Source organism: Pteropus vampyrus, unplaced genomic scaffold (assembly GCF_000151845.1).
Source record: "Pteropus vampyrus isolate Shadow unplaced genomic scaffold, Pvam_2.0 Scaffold115, whole genome shotgun sequence".
In the NCBI taxonomy this organism is placed as follows: Eukaryota; Metazoa; Chordata; class Mammalia; order Chiroptera; family Pteropodidae; genus Pteropus; species Pteropus vampyrus.
The window spans coordinates 361703-384335 of NW_011888896.1; the positions used below are offsets into that span (position 1 = coordinate 361703).

Below are 22633 nucleotides of genomic sequence, written 5' to 3' on the forward strand. Positions count from 1 at the left end.
TCTCCCTCTCGTGGGCGGGGAGAGAGGGGAGAGGAGGGAGAAGAGGGAGAGGCGGGCGGGCGAGGCGGAACCAGCAAATATTGAAGACGGCCAGGCTCGCCATTTTCCTATGGAATCTATAGGAGCCTTAGCAGAGTTTGATTCCCCACTTTAGGTAAGTGGTTTTAAAAAGTCCCTTTAGTTGTTTAGACAGTGCACCTCCCCGCCGCTGGTCCAAATGGAACCGAGCTTGATTCTGGCTGCGCTCCTGCCTGCGCATTGTCCTCCCGAAAAACCAGAGAAGAAGGAGCTTCTGGCCGAAGTTATTTCTTTCCAGGGACTGCGAGTTCCTCATGCATAAATCACTTGGGGAGTTTTACATGCCTGTCCTGAGCGCTCAGACCTGGTTTCTAACAGGATTTGCGTTTCATCTCCGCACTGCAGGATGCCCGTTGGCACTGCCCCCGCGCCCCCTGCCCGCCAACCACTCGATCTTCCCCGCAGCTGGGCCTGGGCTTGGGGGTTCCTGCGGCCGCGCGCGGGAGTGCTCCGTGCCCCTGCCCACAGCCCTGCAGTTCCTTTTCCTGCAACTGCGGGCGTCCCAGAACTCTTTCCGCCCCGCCTTCCTCCTGTTTTGCTCCGCGTTGCCATCTTTTGAAAAGAAATGTGTAGGGGTTTTTGTTTGTTTGTTTTTCTTCCGATGGCCCCCACCTACAATTAATTTTTTTTAAAAAATTACAAGACAAACTGTTAACACATTGTTGGATATTTACATGGAACCTACAGGAGACTTATTTCATAAATCAGGGGAAGGTCTGTTAATGATTGAACCATTTAGAGGCTAAAGTTGTTTCAGACAGAGTCCGCAGCTAGTGGAAATGGCTGTGTGAATGTCTGGTCAGCAGCAGCCAATCCCACTAAGCTCTGCTCCCTAATACGGAAGAGCAGCTGCCCAGTGCCATCCAATCTTTGCATAGAGAACCTGGAGGAGTTTATAATGATCTATTCAACAACTCCTCCATCCGCTCTTATTAGTAGTGGGCACCGAGATCCAGATCAGTGACATAACCTGAGGAGGTCACAGCCAGGAAGAGACTTATCCTTGGCCACTTTTAATTTTTAAAATTTCTTCTGGGTTAAGCATAATAGCATGCTTACAGGAGTCATTCTTGATGAACAGTAGCACATTTTATAATGGTTGATTCTGTTTCCAAGTTCTTTTATTTCTGGCCTGAAATTTTTATTTAATTTTATTTCTTTTCTCTCATAATGTGTCTTTGCTCTGGCTTTGTGAATTGATCTATTCCTTCCATGTTAAAATATAAGTCTAATATTTTCCCTATCCCTTTAATTTCCATTTAAAAAACCTAATAAGTTCAAATGTAGCATGGAAAAGATCACTGAGGAAGAATTTTAAGTTCTGTAATTTCGTATATTTGCAAAGTATGGTTGGCAACCTTTCACAGATTAAAAAGGTAAAACCAAATATTAAACCAAGGTACTCTTGGTTAAATTTTTTAAAGTTTATATTTGAGAAATAGGGAAAACATATTTGGAGTCCAGTTTAAAAAACAAGCAGTGTGACATGCCTGCTGACTGCAAGCGATTTACTTTGAATAATAGAGCTTACTGCATACTAGGTGTGCTGTGAAGCACTCACCATGTGCTACTGCAGTTAATCTTCACAAGGATCCTATGCTAGGCAATATTGGCCATTTTACAGATAAGAAAGTAACCTCTTGGACTGTTTTCTCATCCATTAAAAGGATGGTGATTTTATTTCCACTTCTACCTACAATTAAATGGTGGTTTTCCCAATAGAATCATGTCCTGTGTCTCTCTAGTGGATGTCCTAACATATGGACATTTGAGAAATTCAAATATAAGTATATACCTTAATCCTAAAATACATAATCTCGCCTGCAGGTTAGTTGAATTTCATATTTCTAGCTCAGTCTGTCTATCATTATAAAGTATATTTCTAAGAGATTAAGGATCCTCTATGCCAACATTTCAAAAGGTAAGATGAAAAGGATTGTACAATAAGGGAATAAAAACAACATTTAGGGTGTAGGTTTCAGGTTCTAGCTTTGCTTCTATGTGACTTTGATGGTTCTCTTAACTTGTTGAAATGTTTTCTCATCTATAAAATGGATGATTTTATTTGCACATCTGCATACAATTAAACTGGTTTTAATAACTTGCTTCTCTACTCATTGTGAAAATAATTATATCAATGGACGTGACGTGAAAGACATGCTTTTTAGAATAAATCAGGTATTGCAGGGCTTAAGAATTATCATAATTACTATTTTTGTGTTATTCTTTTTATTTTACCATATATATACGTGTGTGTGTGTGTGTGTGTGTATACAGCACCTGTATTATAAAGCAGAACATGATCTTGAGGGTGGTTGAGGAAGTTCAAAGGCAAGGAGTACAGATTTGGAGCCTGATCAATCATAGTGGCAACGGCTCAGTGGGAAATAAGATCTCCAGAAACAAAGCAAAAGACAGAGCCTGTCAAGGTCAGGCCTGTCTCCTTACAAGTTCTATAGGATAAGGTGGTAGTTCTGAACAAGACAGGGAGTCTTTTTAAATCCAGTATTAAGAAGGAGTCTCCTTCCTTTGTTCTTTTCTCCCAACTTAGCAAATGTCAAAACGTAGGGGGAGATATGTATGTGCTAGATATTTTTGACAGATCCTATTTCAAGGTAATTTTGCTTTTATTATTGCTACAGTTTTTTTTTTTTTTTTTTTGAGGATAATAGTGATGTTGGTGAAAAGATAGATGTGAGTGCTTGAAAGAAATGAATAGGTAGGAAGTGGGTAGGTATTGAAAATGGCTAAAGGGCTGCACATCTTACATGTATGAGAGCAGAGAGCAGGAGCTGAGAAAGGACTGGGGTGTTTTCTCTTTATCTTTGTGTTTTCTGAGTTTAGCACGGTGCCTTGCTTATAATTAGTGTTCAAAAAATACATGTTGAATAAATAACCAACGTTTGTTATTAATTTTTGTTTAAACGATGCTCTAGACTGTGAACTCTTTGAGGCTAAGGACTTATTATTACAACTGGAGTCCTGTAAATATTGTTCTATTAAATCAAAGATGATTGTAGAATTATAGAATTGAGACTATTTTAATGAATAAGAAATCAGAAGGGAGAAAATAGATGGGAAAGGAATAATGGTATCTACCATACATAGGAGTAGACATTAGCCAGGTTCTGTACTTTAACCTTGCCATGTCTAGCACAGTAACTCTGAGTATGAGCCCAGTTTTCAGATGAAGAGGCTCAAAAAAGTTGACTGTGCCCAAGGCCACGTGGCTAATAAATGATAGAGCTTGGATTCATACTGAGTGCTGTCAGATTCCAAAGCCCACTGTTTTCTTAACATCATGCTGAAGACAAAAAAAAAGGGGGGTGGGGTGGGGGGGGTCTTATTTCCAGAATGGAAAACTGATCTAGGCAACCTTTTCTTTTCCTGTTTTGTTTTCTTTGTATTTTCACTTTCTTGTCTAAGAAATACCCAGGTTGAGTGAAGACCCAAATGGAAATGCAGTCATGAGACTGCTGCATAGGTGTGGAGTGAGCTGCCTTTTCCAGTCCTCTCTGCACAGGTCTTTTCACCCTCAGGGACTGCTTAGCCGCCCTACAGTGCTGTTAGGTGTATGCCTTTTGCCGGCTTCTGCTCCTTATTTGAGGGCTGCCTTCCAGGTTATATCAGTGCTAAACAACCTTTTAGCAATGGAAATTTTACTTTCTTCTCTTGGTACTATATTAAATCATTTTAAATAAAGGGTTTTAAAATGACACAACTTTTAACTAATTATTTCAAGAACTTTCCAATAATAACACCATCAAAATGGTTTTGATTCCCCTTCCCCATACATAGAATGACATTTTATAGCTGAGCAGCCCCATAGGGCTGTTTTGAGTAGCCCTATGTAGAGCTTCGATACATTAAAAGTCAGAATCATCTCGAGTCCTAGTTTCTGCAACTCTTTTTGATGTTTCAACTGCTTGTGGTTGATGAATATGATTATTTCAGAAGTTAGGAAAATTGTTCTAGGTGGTGGCAGAGTCTAAAAATATTTGATGTGGTTTATTTCAAGAAATTATGATAATTCACAAAATTGTGGAGATAGTCAAAACCCTTTCATTATATCTCTATAGATATAGAAGATTTCCAAAGTTATCTAATTTTGTGTAACAAGTGTTTACATTTTCTTAGAGTTCATTTTAACTGAGTTTTCATTTTAATATTAAGAGTGGTGGGACAGAAAGATTAACTGTAAATGACCTTTGTAATTTACAAAAGATTGCATACAAAGCAGTGTTTTTAGTCTTTAATGTTTTTCCTCCTTTGTTAGAATGAATGAGCTTCATAAAGCCCAGTGTTTTAACATTGATAAATCTCAAAAATTTAATGCTGAGAGGAAAAAGCAAGTTGCAGAATTAAGTACAGTATCATCCAATCTAAATATAATTTGAAAACATGCAAAACAATAGCATATATTGTTTGCTAATACATACACGTGTAATAATAGTATAATATCATGCCTGGGAATGATGAGCACTGAGTTTATGGTAATAGTCACCTCTTAAAATGGCGGGACAGAAGTGGGTTTGGGAATGGATACAGGAGGCTTAAGTTATGTCCATAATGTTTGAGGTTTTTAAAATGTTAAGATTTGTTAAAGCTGGGTGGCAGGTAAATGTGTTTATTATAGTCTTTATATTTTTTGATAATATTTGAAATATTTCATAATCTAACAAAAGAAGGTATATTTGTCTAATGTTAATAAAACTTACATTAGCTCCTAAAATTTCCAAGATGTTACAGCCCAAACCTACACAAAAGGACACCTAAGATATTGTATTATGCTATGTCTATTCAGCTGTTTTTATTTGCATGTTTGATTCCCTGTTGAAGGCACTGAATCTCTACAGGAAGTAATATGAAGTGTTTTTACTTTGTAGCTGAAGGATTTATAAGATGAAAGGTTTTTAAACATGAAATGAGATCAGTGGTAAGCTTGGGATTTAAATTGTTGTTTGAAAATTTGTTTAATCTGACCCTCCAGGGTAAAAAAAACATGTGATAGCCTAGATACAATAGGTCAGTACATTAATTTTTTTTCTTATTATCTAGATCACCATGGCAACTAGACAGAAGTTGATGAGAGCTATTAGAGTTTTTGAAATTGGTGGACCAGAAGTGCTGAAATTCCAGTCGGATGTTGCAGTACCAATTCCAAAAGACCATCAGGTGGAAATAATTACTTAAAAAACAAGCAGTAATTACAGAGTGGGAGTCTCTAGCACATCAAGTTAACGTTCAGTTGGAGCAGATTCACAGTGTAAAGACATTGAATTAGGACAAAGTTTATACTGTTTATATCTGTGAGCTCTGACAAAGATGACATAATTCTGATAATTAGTGAAATAGATGTTTTAAAAGGGATAACATCTTGTTCTAAGAAATTTTTGAAATTGAGAATCATCTATTCAGTGCAATAATTGGATTTTTCTGAATGGGGTCATAAGTAGTTTTGAACAGTTATTTTTTTAGAAAATTTCTTCATTTTTATTTTGTATATGGTAGGAAACAATTTTCTCCTGCATACCTGCTTTTTCACATTAGATTTAAGAGAATTTAAATGTAGAGCTTAATCATTTCCAGTGACTTTAACAATGTAATTTCTCAATAAAAATTATGTGTTTATATTACTGCACCTTCCATGGTACCCAAGTCTAATTTGCTTAGTAAGCCTTATGACCATTTTTATAATTTGGTCATAACCTATTTTTATAGATTTATTTATCACTCCTTCTCAATATATCGTGCTGTAACAACATCACGTATTATCTGGTTTCCCCAAGAGGTACTTTAATTCCTTCTGTCTTTGCACATAATATTCCTTTAACCTGAAATACCCTTTTCTCCCATTCTGAAAGAATTTGTACTGATCCTTTAAAGTAATACCACTTTAGTGAAATACCACTTCTTTTGAAAGGCCTCCCTTTACTCTTACAGCAAAAGTAATCATTCCGTATTAATTTAAAATCAGCTTCTATAGTAGATGTAACCTCAAAGTCTCAATAGTTCAACAATAATAGAAAAATATTTATTGCTCACTAAATTCTAAAATTCTAAGATATTGGTAGGTAGTTCTCTTCCAACAGTGATTTAGGGACTGAGGCTTCTTCCATTATGTGCTCTACCACTTTCAACACCTGTCTTCTGAGGTCACATGAAAAGGTAGAAGCACAGTGTGGATTGCCTAAAAAGGCTTTTATGGGTCAGGCCTGAAAGTAGCTGTCATCACTTTTGTTCACATTCCGTTGGCTAGAACTCAATAATTTGGCTACTCATAACTATAATGGAGCCAGGAAATAATATTCTTCCTATGTACCCAGGAGGAAAAAATAGACTTGATGAGCACATAGGGGTCTCTGCCACACCCCCCCTCAAATATTCCCACCACTATTTTCTCAAAATATTTTTAACATAGCACATAAGCCATTCTGTCTTATATTTTTATTTATATGTTGGTTTGCAAAACTGAAATGTGAGCTCAATGAAGGCAAGGTTTTCTCCATTTTTATAGCTCTCATAATCATTACAGTCCTAGCATAATGCTGAATGGATGCCTAAATTCTCTGTGTAAACTAATACACTGTCTTTTCAGGTTCTAATCAAAGTCTATGCATGCGGTGTAAACCCAGTGGACACATATATTCGCTCTGGTACTTATGGTAGAAAACCACACTTCCCCTATACTCCTGGCTTTGATGTGGCTGGGGTAATAGAAGCTGTTGGAGATAATGTAACTGCTTTTAAGGTATTATATTTTTAATTATTTCTATTTTAGTTTTAAATTTTTTTCTTGAAGTATTTTAACATATATTTTTAAATGTGTCTGTATTTAAGTCTTTAAAAGGCCCCATTACACAGTTTCTGCCACTTGGGGGACTCCTCTAGTAACAAAAGAAATTACTTTTATCCAGAGGCCTTGCTTGTTTGCATTGTGGGGTTATTTCTGTAGCTTCAAATCCCCATAGAATTAAACTGTAAACCTTTTGATTTAAAAGAAATATGTGAAGAAAGAAAACAAGCAAGAAAATTATACTGTTTCCTAACTCTTGATAATACACAAGCCAACATAATTTTTAATTCTTTCTATAAATTTAGCTTCACAGAGTAAAGAGAATACTAATTCTTTTGAATAATAAGTAAAAGATCAAAAAATGCAAGGTCGCTATACAGTTTTTGAACTGTGACTCAGAACAAGGTGATAAAGTCAATGAAAATGTTATGATCAGGGCTTCTGTTATTTATATGCCAAAAGACATATAAAACACAGATAGTATATTCATGTTTTAGCATCTTTCCTCATAATTCTTTGACCTGTTCAACTTTGGCTGCCCATTTACCAAAATTGGACTGAGACAGAGAAGATTAATGTGGCCCCTGCACAGAAAGACGGGCAAATTCCTACAGCTTTCCACTCCTCAGCCTGTGGCAATCTGGCTTCTGCCCTCATCGTTCCACTGAAATGATTCTTGCTAATGTCACTAATGGCATCTATATTGCTGGAGTTAATGGGCCCTTTTATGTCATTATCTCTCTTGACTTCTCTGTGACATTTGACACTCTCAGCCACTTACTTTTTCTTAAAAAAAAAAAACTTTTTCTGCACTGTCTATGACATCATTTTCTCCCTTACTACCCCATCCCTTTCCTTTCTGGGCATCCTTTTTCAAGCCTCTTTTTCTCTGGATGCTCCTCCAATCTTGATGTTGCTCAGCCCTCTCAGTCCCTCCTGACACCTTTGCTTTTTGTATTCTATACCTTCTTCATGATGATCTCAGGTACTCCCATCTTGTCCATTATCACATGGACAACTTCAGCTTAGAATTTCTACTAAGCTCCGGTCTTGCGCTGTCCAATGTGGTAGCCACTAGCCACATTTAAATGTCTAGTGGCTATTTAAAATTCAAGTTCAACTTAAAATAAAAATTCAGTTTCTCAGTCATAGTAGCAGCATTTGAAATGCTTACTGGCCCCGTGCATCTAGTGGCTGTCCTACTGGGCAGTGCAGGGGTAGAACACTTCCATCATCACTGAAAGTTATGTTAGAGCACGGGACCCACATGGCCAATCTCCAGAACTTCTTATGTGGTGTGTCAAAAACTGAGCTTGTCTTTTCTCACATCAAATTTGCTCCTCCCTTGTGTGACAGTCTTGGTGACTTCTGGGCTCTTGGCGACATCATTGAGCTCTACTTTACTAGAACTGTTTTTTGTCTCCTCTTTCCATTTCCACTGCTTGTAGTTTAGTTCACGTTAACTTACCTAGGCCCTTACCTGGATTTCTATAAACACCTAACCTTACTACCCTCCATCCTACCTCCTTGAATCCGCCCTTGCTCTATAAGGGGTGTTTTCTGAAAGGTAATTCTGATTGTTTTACAATTAATTCTTGCATTCAATTCTGATAGATTTCAAATCTGATAGATTTCTGATAGGGTATTGTTGAAATTGCTTATGTTATGAAAAAAAGACTATTTTGTGCTCTCTTCCCCACCTATCTTTCCATTCTTATCTCCCATTCCTTCTCTCTTCATAGTTTATTCTTTAGTAATAACTGTTGGTTCTTCCCTGCATAGGCAATGCTCTTTCATTTCTGTGTCTTTGTTCATATTCTTCTGCTTCGCAGAATTAAAATGAAGGTTATAAACGTGGATTCAAGAGATTTTACAGTCTAGCTTTAATTTATTTTCCCTTTTCTCCCTAAACTATTGCATCTCATACATTAGACTACTTATTAATTGGAAATAAATGCCGGCTTTCTGCCACTATTCCTCTACTTACTCTGTTTCCTTCACCTTAGAAATAATTCCTTTCTTTTTCTTGTACCTGTCTTTGATGGCGCATCATGTTTACCTTGCTTTATAATTATTTCTATCTTTTTTTCCTCTATCATCCAAGAGTTTAAATGCTTGAGATTAAAGAGTGTCTCACTACTAAATCTTTCACAGAACTCAAAAGTTATGCTTTCTCTATAGTGGATTCTTAGTAAATGTTTATTATTAGTATATTAAAATCAGTGCAACGTGTGTTTAAGCTATAAAAATGGGATTAATTAACATAGCCATATTTGACCATTTGCAGGCGACACTATTAGGCAGTGATGCTTTCTTTACTCGTAGATGTTTTTTGAATCTTGTTTGTTTATACTCTACCACATAATGCTGTTATTTTTTCAGATCTCTTAATTATAGGACAAATTTAAGTATACTGAGAGTTAGGACCTTAATGTTTTGCTTATTACAAGAAATATTTACATTTTTTTTTTTAAGAGAAGTTGGAGCTGGCATTTGTAGTGGACAATCTAATTTTTCTAGCGTGGGGGTCATATCGAACTCTCCTATGATTCTTGCGTAGGCCATACCTCACCCTTAGTTATGCATCTGCTTTTTAATAGAAAGAGCCACATGGACATTTATTAAGAGTTTGCTGTTTTTCTGGTCCTGTGACAAGTGAAGAAGCCTGTCCGGGTGGCTCATTCTGCTGTCAGGATCCAGCCATAATTTCCTACTTTTTGATGTGTACATGAAAAATGAGAGAAATACAGGGGTAAAGAAATCTGGAAAGGATTTAGAGCAGGTAATTAGGGTATGGAAGAAACCTTATATTTGTTTCTCCTTAGAATTTTCGGCGAAGAATAGTTTTATTAACTGCCATTTATTAACTGCTCAATCTGAACAAATTACTGAACTTTTTTTTGCCTCAGTTTCTTTAGCTGCATAGTGGGATTAATCTAAAGTGGAGATAATAAAAGTACTTACCTCTTAAACTGTGTGACAATCAAGTTAAATAATACACATAAGACACTTAATAAAATGCTTCATACAGTAAACTCAATAAAGGTTAGTTATCATTTTACCATTCTGGAGGTTTTCTTGCCTCTTATTCTTTCTATTGCTCTTAATTTTTTTTCCTTACTGGTTCCAATTAATAAAATTTTAAATGTTCGGTATTTTAAAGTTATTTTTATGACCCCTAAGATATAGAAAACAATATATACTTATTTCTTGTCATAAAGTTTGCATTATGAAGGATCATACTTATTTTGACATTATTTTTAATCCCTGACACATATTGCTTTATTGCTTTCTCCAGAAAGGTGAGAGAGTTTTCACTACCGGCACGATCTCTGGGGGCTATGCAGAGTATGCTGTTGTAGCAGATGACAATGTCTACACACTACCAGAAAAACTGGACTTTAAACAAGGAGCTGCCATTGGTATCCCGTATTTTACTGCTTATCGAGCTCTGCTCAACAGGTAACAATACTCTGTCTATTATATAGCCAATGAGGAAGGAGAGTAGTATTAATTGCCTTTCATTCTACCATCTGTTTGTCATTTTGGGGTACCATTTAGTTACCATTAAGCTTTTATGGAGTGGAAACTGTGCTGATTTGGGACATTGTTCTCATCACTGGATATACAAAGAAGAGCAAAACACTGTCTGTAAGATGTTCACAGTCTAGTAAGGGAGGTAGACATTAGAGTAATAATATTTCTATCCAATGTAGAACGTACAATGATAGAGATGTCCGTAGGGATTTATGGATCATAAGGGATGAGGTCCAGGGCTCCCCAGAAAGGTGTTAAGATCTGTGTACTTTAAAGCCATGGTTCAAAAATCTTGTTATCCAAGCATGGAAACTAACTACTACAATTTAAAAGTACAGTAGAGGGCCCTGCACAAGACCCACTGATCAATTTCCATGGCTGGGACATGACAATCTATATTTTAATCAAATTCCCTAGGCATTTGAAAAGGATCAGAGGGAATTAGCCTGGGGAAGGAGTAGGGAGGGGAGATGGCATTCTAGACAATCGGAGTAGTTGATGTGTAGAGAAAAAACAGCATGGTAACTGGAAAGAGCTATAGCAATTTGGCATAGAAGTGTGGCAAAGAATAAGGCTGGGACATAGTAATTTCTCAATAACTGTTAGCTGTCATCACTAAATAAATAGGTTTCAGATTGTAAAAAGCTAGATTCTAGGGCTCATACATTGTTTTCTAATAGATTGGGGGCCATGAAATGTTTTATTCAGGAGAGCGATAATATTATATTTGTGTTTTATTGATATCACTTATCAGCTGTGTGAAGGTTGGGTTTGATGACAGGAATGGAGGAGATGGTTTTATAGGAGAATCCTCCAAATAGAATAATTCAGGGCCAAGGCAAGGGCCATGGTAAAGAGGTGGAAAGGAAAGGGCAACTATTTAGAAGGTGAGATCAGGAACATTTGAGTACTGTTTGCATGTGGAGAATGAGGGAGAAGAACAGCTTAAGAATACTTCTAGCTTTCTAGCTTGGGTAATGTTTAACTGTGACAGAGAAAAGGAGGAAAAAGTTTCAAAGGGAAGCCGAGTTCAGTTTTGGACTTGTAACTACAGCACACATCCTAACAGAGAAGTCCAGCAGGCTATTGGATGAAAAGGTCTGGAGCTTGAAGGCTAGAGATAGATGTTTGGGGATATCAGCATGTGGGTGAGATGAAAGTAGCTAAAATCCCTCGGGGAGTGAGCGGAACAGTAGAGTGAGAACAGAACCTTAGTGAACGTCAGCGTTTAAGAGCACAATCAGAGGTAGGGGATGGAGTCCTAAGAGAACCAAAGGGAGTATATCCCAAGTACAAGAGAGTTGAGAGGTCCCGGAGTCCATTAAACATCTGTTAAGCCCATGAGCTTTGAAGACAGGAAGACCTGGGTTGGAGTACTGTCTTTATCTTCTACTAGCTACATGACCTTGGTCAGGTTACTTGCCTGTTTCAGCTTCGGTTTACTGATTTGAAAAAACTAATAGCATCTATATCATAGGTGTGTGGCAAGAATTAAATGAGGTAGTGCGTTTACTCTTAGTATAGAGTCAGTGCTCAATCAGTGTTGATAGTGTTCGGGGTAGTAGTCGACATTGTTACTGAAGAAAGAGGCCAGCCATCAAATGCAGCAGTGAGGTGTGTTTGGAATAAGTGGGCTTAGCAATTAGGATGTCATTGGTGACTTTAGTCAGCCTATTTTCAGTAGAGTGGTAGGGCAGAAGCTGATTGAGTGGGTTGTGGAAGGACGAAATTGATTCTTTGATGGCAGATTACTCTTAAAAATTGGGGAGGGGTCAGGAAGGAGGGAGTAGAAGAGGCTTGAGGAGGGTAGGAACAAAAGGGTTTTTTTTTTAAAGATATACAAGATGAACACATTTATAGTTGAGAAGGTCTAGCAGACAGAGGGTTGGAAGGTTTAAGAGAGAAGAGTGGAATATGGAAGAAGATCCTGTTTATGGTAAGATGAAAAGGAATTAGGACATAGGTAGAGAGATTGGCTTCAAATACTGGAAGGACAGCTTATCTGTTAAACCTAGAAGAGATAAAGGTGATATAATTATAGAAAGTTTGTGAGTAGGGCAGTACGATGTTGAAGGAACTTATATGTGCCTCACTTTTCATAAGTAAGTAGGAGGCAAAGTGATTTTTTTGAGAATCATAATTGAAGTGGCACCAACATACATGTTGTCATGTGACATTTTTTCTACAGTTTTAACCAAATTATCAAGGAAGTTATATTTTAACATTAGTTCAGGGCTGGAATGTTAGTGGCAAAATAGTATTGTGCAAAGGAAATGAGAGAACTAGAGAGAAAGAGAGAGAAGTTGGGGTAATCTATCATGGGGTCCAGGCTGATAAGGGAAGGAAGTGAGGCCAGGAGCAGCAAGTGGGTAGAAATAGAGCAATTGAGAGACAGCGATTTTTGTGAAGTTGTAGGAAAAGTTTTGAGAGAATATAGGTTTACAGAATTAGAATAAGGGGGTATTGTCATAATATTGGTTACTCGTGTCTATATTTCTCAGGTAGAATGGTTGCTGGTGCTTACCAGGTTTAGCCCTGGGAATTCAGGAATTGTGGTATAAGGTTTTCTTCCTGGTAAATGTTAAAATCTAGATTGGGGCTGAATTTGGGATGGAAGAGAAAGCCTATGTGCCAGGTACTAGTCTTCAGTGACTAGGAGGGAGTAGGAGATAATAGCGAGTGCTCGAGCCCCTGTCGTGAGCCCTATAGAAGAAGAAATGGTTGTGGAGACTTGATAAGTCTTAAAAAATAAATCTGGTAGGGTAGACCAGCAGGCTGGAGACCCAGGGAAGCATTTCAGTTAGGTCCAAAGGTAGTCTGCTGGTGGAATTCCTTCTTACTCCAGGAGAAGGCACTTTATTCTGGTAAGGCTGGTACTGCTTGCATGAGGCCCATCCGCATTATGGAAGGCAACCTGCTTTACTCAAAGTCTACTTCTTTAAATGTTACTCTTTTCCAAAAAACACCTTTGCAGAAACATTCAGAATAATGTTTGACCAAAATTTGGAACCATAGCCCAACCAAGTGGCCATGTAAAATTAACTGTAAGGATAGAAGGATCATAGCAGTGGTATCTCTGGAGAGGGTTAGCCCAGTTTTTATCTACCTACTGCAGGCTCAGAAATTTAAGAGAATGTACTGGTAGTTTTTGAGGGATTGTTTATAAGATTAAAAAAAATTTTCAGTGGAAAGTATTTCATATCCCATAGTATAACATTAGTAAATCCTTTTCTCTTACATTTGTATTTATTTTTTAAAATGTCAAAGTGTTTTAGTAATAGTTATCTCAGTTTATCATTTTGGACCCGCAGGTTAACTCACTACCCTCAGCTCCCTTTTCTCCAAGAGAGAGTGTTGGAGAAAGCTTCATTTACTGCTCATAATTGCCATTTGTCAGCTGTTGGCACATAGCCTTGAACAGGACTCCAGGTTACTGTGTTCACACTTCCAGACTGAACAGTGTCTGTACCATGTGGCTACCCCCTTTTCTAGGAAGTAAGAGATCCTCTCTGAGAGTCCAGTCTGTATCACACAACAGCTGCTGGCTTGTGACATTAGCACTTGTCCACCTGAAATAATAAAGGTTTTCCGTTCTGTCTTGCTGCATATTCCTTGTTTTCAGTGTAATAGAAAAGTAATGGTATGAACCAGAAGTAAAAAAAATATGTCATTTCATCAGAGGATCTGGATATTTTAGCGTTGACTTAGAAACCTTTGTAACAGGAATTATTGTATTTCTCACGCTTTTACCATTGCTGACCCAGCATTGCTTTCTGAAATGAGGGCTTAAAGGCTGATGTAACCTGACGTTTGAAGGCATGGAAAAGTAAAAATGTTTCTTAAGTAGTCTAGCTGCTGTGTTTACTTGGGCATTACTCTGTACCAGAGAATAAAGACTGGGCTATAATATACCTGTTTTGATGCTTCCTGTGGGTGTCAGTGAGAAACTTCAGCAGTATCACTTAGTATACCTACAAAGACTGCAGCCTCCCAGAAGGCAGCACCTTGATGTGATACTGGCATCCAGCACAGTGCCTGGCACATAGTAGACTCCCAATAAACATTTGTTAAATGAAAAATGAATTGAGGTTTTCTTTTATCTGTGGCTCTGAAGAACCATTGTTAGATTCTGTAGAGCTTGGAGAATGTTTCAGAATGAGTTTCCTCTTTGGGTAAGTGTTAGCTGGACTGAGGGTAGAATTTCCTTAAGAATAACGAAAACACCGGAGCTTAATTAGCTTTAAAATGAGGTGATGAACCCATGCTTTCTTTTGCAGGGCCCGTGTGAAACCTGGAGAAAGTGTTCTGGTTCATGGGGCTAGTGGAGGAGTAAGTTGTTTTTTTGTTTTTTTGTTTTTTTTGTTTTTTTAAGTTTATTTTTAAATGGAGTTACATTTGTGGGTTTCACAGTATATTTCTTTTAAGTCATTTTTAAAAGCCAAATTTATAAATATAGTCAAAGGTGCTTTTTTCCTTTATGTAGTAAAGCGTAAGTCCTGTCTTTTGAAGGTGATTTTTTTTTTTTTTTGTCATTAGTTCATCATTTCTTGGTTAATAAATTCAACAGATTACCCCACCGAAAATGTATCTGTTAGATTTTCCACCTGTGTTGAGTGTGTACCAAGATGAACTGGCTTTGTTTTTTACCTTCAAGTAGCATGTTATAAGAACATTTATTTAGAATTTTAAACAGCTCTATAAGGTTAATATTAAGTCCATATTCCTTTAGATAAGGAGCTAAGATTCATTAAGGCTTTACCTGTGTTGCCCCACACTGTACCACAGAGCCAGCCACACTGTGAATTTTTTGTCCTTTCTATCTCCCTTCCACTGCTTGCCTGCTGAGCTTTCATGACATTCATGGAGTGCAAAGTATACAGCTGGGTCCTTAACACCACAGTTCGTAGCTTAAAATGCTAATGAAGGGTGGAGGGAAGTGAGGACTCAAAATTTATAAAATAAGCCCTTCAGTGAAGTCACCCAACAGCAGGGCTGTCAGAAACCTCTTCAAGAAACTGGCTGTCAGTCTGCCTCTGAGGAGCTCAGAGGAAAAGTTAGAGCTCTGAGGTCAGAATTTAACAAGAAATCCATATGACCTCTATCCTGCAAGTAGAGGCTTTAGAAATTTTGGAGACAGAATTTCCACATTTTTTAAAATAAAGGGCCTGGGACTAGATGGCTCACCTTGAGGAAGCTGGTTAACCATTTCAGAGCACTGTGTATTCTGAAGAGTGGATTGAAAGAAGTCACATATTAAATGGCACATTGTCCCTGGAATAATGAGAGGTACCCTGAAAATTGGAATTTACCTCTAAAGGTGGCCATTAATACAGAGAATTCTGTCTCTTGTGTTTCTGTTACTTTAAATAGATGAATCACCAGGTTTCAGACCCAGCTTCATGTGTACCTTAAATAGATCAATTCTGAAGGATTTCACAGATCAGACTACTAAAAATCACTAAGATTGTCTTTTGGGTCTTGGGAAAATATGATAAATATATCTTGTCATAAACTCACATTAAGCTTCACCAAAGAGGCTATTTTGGAGTTAAATTAAATTTAACTCTAAATAACTAACGGCTCTGTGAAACATACATTTATTTAAATTGCTTTGGCTTTCAGAGAGCTAACCTTGTGCTTTGTATAGAAAGGAGAAATTTCAATAGGAAGGGGAGACAAGAGTTTAAAGAAAAATCTCTTTTTATTCCCTTTACCCTCTTGTGAAAAGCCCAGTCTCTTCACCATGATTTTTTATTTTTTTAAGGCAAAATCCACACTGTTCTCTGAGCTGGCTGAGTTTGTTAAATGCTTGGCTGGCAGGGATAGGCTGGTGACCTGGTGTGTGAAGCGCTTCTGATCTTCCCTCCCCTATCAGAGGGAAAGAGTACTGTGTTTTTCTTGCTTCTGTTTGTGCTTTCTGTCCTCATTTAATTCAAATTCCTTTGGGATTATGTTGTGTATTTAAACCGGTGTAGAACTTAAGAACACGGCTATTATCCAGATATGTTGGTAGGGAGTGCCCTACTACAGTGTAAGCAAATAAGTACAAGAAAAATGGTAGACACATAATGGTTTATAATCTGTTGAGGGAGTACGGCTAATGTAATTGTTGAAAAGAGTAGAATAAATAGTGCCTTTAAATAGCTATTGAGTCCCCCTTTAAAGTAGTTAGAGCATAAGGAGATATATTTACATTAACTCTTAGGTTAAAATGTGGTTTTATTATAAGCCTTTTTTTTTTTACTTGACATTTTTAATTGAAAATTAAAGTAACAAAAATTGATTGTGCTAACCTCATAGTGTATTGTATTTCATGAAATTCGATGTCTCTCTCACTCATCAGTGAATTCCAGTATTTGTTTACTTGTTTTGGTTAAATCAAATAAATTCCTGCCATAACCCAGCTGAGTTCAAGCTTATCATATCTATATGCCTTACAGTCTTTAAGATCTATTTCAGGCTTGGGAGTTTGTGATCCTGTTACAATTTTAATAGTTTCTATCATCATTTTTCATTTTACTTCTTTTCTATAATGCCTAATCCATAATGATTTTGCCTTCCTCTATCTAAACCAGTGGTAATCAGTAAGAGGAGATTTTGCATTATCTCCCTCTCCCTTCAGGGACATTTGGCAGAGTCTGGGAACATTTTTGGTTTTCATATCTGGGTAGAGGTTCTGACATCTAGTGGGTGGCAGCCAAGCATGCTGCTAAACCTCCTTCAATGCATAGGATTGTCCCCACAACAAAGAATTATCAGGCCCAAAATGTCAATAATGCCAAGTTTGAGAAACCCTGCTCTAAATGTGTGTGACACTTATCTGTACCATTCATTTGCCATATAATCAAACATATATGTCCTAGTATTGCAATTTAAGTAATTGCTTATATCTGTATTTCTAAAATACCTTTATTTCTCCTTTATGCTAAGTACATCTATCTGGTGATCTAATGATTTCATCTAATCCCATAGCTTTAAATACCATCTATAAACTGATGAACCTCAAGTTTATATTTCCAACTCTTAACTCAGTCCATACCCATATTCAGCTGATTACTGAGCATCTCCAGTTAGGTGAGCAACATATAGCTCAGTATGTTCAAAGTGAATTCTTGGTGCTTTCACAGACTTGAACCTCTCTAATCTTCCTTATCCCGTTAATCTACACCGTTAATCTGGCCAAAGATATAGGAGACATCTTTGTTTTTTCTCTTTTTTTCACCTCCCACAATCTATGAGGACAGCCCTTCAGTTTACCTCTAAACTGTATCTGAATTTGTTGTTCTTTCCAGTGCAGCCCCCTTAGTCCACACCAGCTTCATCCCTCATCCAGACTATTACACCAGCTATTAACTGGTCCTCCGATTCCCATTTCCCTGCAACTTTCTTTTTGCCTCTCAGATAATTGGAGTGTTCTTTTTAAAGCCTAAATGGGATCATATCACTGCCCTGCTTAAGCTCTCTGGTAGTTCTGCATGTAACTCAAAGAGTTTATCAACACAGCCCTGTGTGCCTCAGTCCCTCTGTGCCATTGAGGCCTCCTCCTCCACGCTCTCCCATGTGCCCCGCCCTCAACCCACACCGACCCTTTCTTTTGAACACTCCAAGCTCATTCCCACTTCCAGGTTAGCCATGACTGTTCTGCCTACAACATTCTCCATGGGACTTTTTCCTCACTTTAGTCAGCTCTCATCAATTCAGAGCAGCTTTCCTAATGACCTAACTAGCCCCTCTCCCTGTCTCTTTCTAAACTAATAGGCTGTTTTATTTTTTTCATAGCACTGTTCATTTTCTGAATTCACTTTATTCATGTATTTCTTTATGTGTTTATTATTTTCACCCTTCCTTAGAATGTTGTTTCTTGCATGAAGTGCATGTCTAGCATAGGTAAACACTCAATAAATATTTATCACATAGATGAGTAAATTCATTTACCCATAGACCTGTCTCTTCCACCTAAATGATAGAGGCCATACATCTGTTACATAGTATTTTATATGTAAAGTTAAAGTATAAAGTCAGGAAACATACTTTGGTCATTTTTAAATCCTATATTTTGAGTATAAAACAGATGCCAAGTAAACATTTTGATGCAGTGGTTAAAAACTCAAGCTCTGCGGTATGATTTGGTCCAGCTTGTGTGTTCATTGTGACCTGGGCAACTTACTTAGATTTTATAAGCTTCACTTTTCTTGTATTTCTGTAGAATCCCTACATAATAATAATAATCTGCTTCATAGGCTTATTGCAAGCACGTTTTAAATACTCAATAAAAGTTAGCCATTGTTCTTATTTCTTCATTTAAACTTGAAGTTCCTTAACAGTAGGGTAGGACTTAAAAGAACTTTAAGTTCATTATATATATTTAAAAATGTTTGCAAAGATGCAAAGAATCTAAAACTATTGGATTGTATTTTGTTTTTCAGACAGGAATAGCAGCATGCCAAATTGCTAGAGCCTATGGCTTAAAGGTTTTGGGCACAGCTGGTACAGAGGAAGGACAAAACATTGTTTTACAAAATGGAGCCCATGAAGTGTTTAATCACAGAGAAGCTAATTATATTGATAAAATTAAGGTAAAATTGTTCTACAGTTTTATGAAAGCAAAATTTTGTTTCTTAGGAGACTTACATGTGTTTTCAAGTTCTTTTTATCAACCACTCTTAAGTGTTTGCTGCTTTTTTTTAATGCGTATATTTTTTATGCCTATGTGTGTTTTAAATTTTTAATTAATTTAAAAAGCAGACATGTTTAATATTTAAACCTTCACTATCATTTCTGTCTTGTTTGTGTTTATCAAATAAAATTTAGCCTCTTGAGTCTTATAGCTATAAAAATTTATACTCTTTAATGCAAAGCATAGTTTAAGTAAAACTACAGCTTTGTGTTTGCACCTGTGCAGTGTTCTTAATATAATTTCTATTGGTGTAAACTTTTCATGGAAGGTGAGGTATCTACAGATTACAAAGTGGATCTCTCTAGCCTAGGGAATAAAGTTTATTTATTAATTGGGTGCTTTGGAGGAATAATCACTACTTCATCCAAAGAGGTGAGGTAGCATTTCGTTTGTTGTTGCATATATTCCATTGATACAACAGAATTCAAGTGGATTGTGAAGTTCTCTATTTGGGCTATTGTAGCAGTTTACTAAACACTGATAACTTTGCTAATACCCAAGCTACTTGCTAACATTGAGAAAGAATTAGAGTTTTCCAAGTACCGATTACTATGAAGAACAGGTCGTTAAAAATTGAAGTGAGAGTTTAATTTTTTACCATTAAATCCTTTGTTATATGTCTGTGAAACCTAAATTAATGTGTTTTCATAGTCTGTGCCACATTACCATCTCCTTTCCCCCGACCACTTCCTCTCTGCTGCTCCCACCTTCCCTGCCCATATCCCAGCTCTGCTGGGCTGCTTTCCCATCCCAGCTTGAAATCTCAGTCCCCGCATCTTTGTTTTTCTGTCAGCTCTGTCCAGACCGCTTCTGCCTCCTGTCCAGCTTTCTCTTGCTCCTCTTCCTTCCTTTTTGCTCAAGGAACTCCTGTTTGTCCCTTAGGGCCCAGGTCATCATCTCTTTGGAACTTTCTATGAGCATTGCAGCTGATCAGAGTTGTAACTTTTTCTTTCTTTATAACCTATGGTGTATTTCTACTAATGTAGTAGTTAGCCCATTACAGTATAGCTGTGACTGTAGTAATTTCTGTCTTTCTCCCTAGCTTTGTTTAGAGCTCCCCATGTCCATATTTGAATTCTCAGTACCTAACACAATGCCTGACACAGGTATTCATTTTTTTTTTGGCTAAAATGAATATAAAGTAGTTACATTCATTTATTTAAGAGCTAGTTTTGGATGTTGGGAACCAACATCTGAGAGCTCAAAACAAAAGAAGTATTATACCAAGCTGATCGTAAACCACTTAGAACAAAACTGCACACATGCGCACATACACACACAAATCCTACAATACCAAACAGCCAGTATTTTCTTTTGTTTTTTGTATTTAATAAAATGGGAATCCGGTGGGGGGTTATTTTTTTATTTGTTTACTGTTGAAAATACATTTTGAAGGTAGAAAATTTTCAACTAAGGAAAATGTATTTATAGTCAAGTTGAATCTAAGTGCCTGAAATTCTAGACAAATTTTATTTCATTATAGCAATTTGTTTTATACAAATCTGTATCATTTTAGATATGTGGCTCGTACCTTGGAATTATGTCATCATTATATAATTAGATCATTTTAAAATTTGCATTATTAGTCTTAGTAATACATTTTATATTATTTGAAATATATCTTTGTAATATATGGGACAGCGATAACTATTTTACACTTTGTTTTCTTGTTTTTTTATTCTGCATTCTTTTAAATTATATAGAAATCTGTTGGTGAAAAAGGAATTGATGTGATTATTGAAATGTTAGCTAATGTAAATCTTAGTAATGATTTGAATCTTCTGTCAAATGGAGGACGAGTAATAGTAAGTATCCCTTTTTTTTTTAACCACTTTGAAGTTATACCATTATTTAACACTGTTTTGCAGCAATATTTAACTATAGTCATGTTGTTGTTCATAATAGGTTGTTGGCAGTAGAGGACCTATTGAAATAAACCCACGAGACACCATTACAAAGGAATCTAGTATAATCGGAGTTGCTCTTTATTCCTCTACCAAGGTAGGAAAAGAAGTGATTCTGATCTTGGTTACTTAAACATTGACGCACTTTGCCTCATCACGGAGACTGAAAGTTTAAGTAAATGTTAAACTTGGTTGTCTGACTAGACGAGCGAGTGGGTTAAGGATTAGTCACTAGAAGATAACTAGTGTGGCGATATAATTTATTTTCCAAGTCAGGACACTTTTGAGAGAGAAAGGAGATACTATTAGTAATTACTTCAGGACAGTAAGCATTTTGTAAACAGACTGTCTCAGACGAATTGGATTTATGGTTATCCTATGAATAGCTACTTTTTCTACAGTTCTGGACAAGTTGACAAAGCCACACATTTGTGAGAAATTTTTTATTTTTTCTTAAGATTCTAAAAATGTTCAATGCTTCTAAAAATGAAATCATATGTTCCTCCACAAAGAAAACCTTTTCTTTCTCTTAGGAGGAATTTCAGCAGTGTGCAGCAGCCCTTCAAGCTGGAATGGAAATTGGTTGGTTGAGACCTGTGATAGGTTCTGAGTATCCACTAGAGAAGGTGGCCCAGGCTCATGAAAACATCATTCACAGCAGCGGGGCGACTGGAAAAATGATTCTTCTCATATCATGATTAATTCTTTCATGCATTTCCTCTGCAATTAGAGTTTTCTTACCCCAGTTTTACTTATACTATCTTTGCTTTAATTAGCATTCACTTGATTCAGTGAACTCCTTATATTAAAAGATAAGATTTGTTTTTAGAGATCCTGGGCATTGGAGTATAATTTATGTTGTCGCTGGTAACATTCTTTATGCCTTCTCCCTGTAATCAAGAAGTCATCATAGAAGGAAATGGGGTGGTGGTCATTAGCATTGGTGTGCATTATAGAAATTCCTGATCCTTGATCATTAATTTCATACCTTTGACTAAAACATGCTAATTGAAAATAAGACTGCTTGATCTCCAAGCCTGTATTCTTCTTATAAAGATTCTTTTGTCTCTGATTATCCCAGAACTGTTTTAGACTGAAGATATTCTGGACTAAAACAAAACTCCTTTTCTAAAAGGAGTTTCTAATTTTATGTGGATCTCCAAGTTTTTTGGAAGGTCAAGATAAACAATATCCAGAGAAATTTGTTAGTTTTCCAATATTTTCCAAAATATTAGGACATTCACTATGTTAATGGTTGCTTACCAGGCATTCATATATTTTGTGAGGACAGCAGCCTTATCTTTGGTATAATATGATATTACGTACATAGTCTCCAAATAGATACTTCTTGATTGACTTGATTTCAAATTAGATTTAGAATTATCTGTTTGTGTGATGGGGGTCATATATTTTTATCTAAATCAATAAACAGTTTTGACACATTAAGAATAATCTGCTTTTGTTTTCATTACATGGTAACCTGCAATGAATTCTACAGGAAATTAAAAGCTGCTTTTATCTAGTTTGGCTTTATGTAGCACTTCCCTTACTTTACTCTTAACATAGCTCCTCATGGTCACTTCTCAGCAGTGTTCTGTGCTGGAAGCCTTTATCCGAACTAAATAAAGGAACGATTACTTA

General features: G+C 36.8%; 1 protein-coding gene across 2 annotated transcripts; it reads left to right on the top strand.

The window, feature by feature from the left end:
• Positions 1-3: 3 nt before the first annotated feature.
• CRYZ (crystallin zeta) lies at positions 4-22438 on the top strand. Of its 2 annotated transcripts, XM_011365690.2 has the most exons (9): positions 4-154; positions 5137-5253; positions 6677-6829; positions 10173-10336; positions 14689-14740; positions 18838-18987; positions 20792-20893; positions 20994-21089; positions 21526-22438. In XM_011365690.2, exons 2-9 carry the CDS (start codon positions 5143-5145, stop codon positions 21688-21690), a joined length of 993 nt encoding a protein of 330 aa, XP_011363992.1. In that variant the 5' UTR covers positions 4-154; positions 5137-5142; the 3' UTR covers positions 21691-22438. The 2 variants fall into 2 exon arrangements, with proteins under 2 accessions (XP_011363992.1, XP_023389664.1); XM_023533896.1 differs by lacking the exon at positions 18838-18987.
• The last annotated feature ends 195 nt before the right edge of the window (positions 22439-22633 follow it).

What these genes read in the sequence shown, in the direction of transcription:
- CRYZ (XM_011365690.2), top strand. Translation starts at nt 5,143, where the DNA reads ATGGCAACTAGACAGAAGTTGATGAGAGCTATTAGAGTTTTTGAAATT. An exon ending in TATCGAGCTCTGCTCAACAG is followed by an intron (nt 10,337 to 14,688) that starts GTAACAATACTC and finishes TTTCTTTTGCAG; the next exon opens with GGCCCGTGTGAAACCTGGAG. An exon ending in TTCATGGGGCTAGTGGAGGA is followed by an intron (nt 14,741 to 18,837) that starts GTAAGTTGTTTT and finishes TTTGTTTTTCAG; the next exon opens with ACAGGAATAGCAGCATGCCA.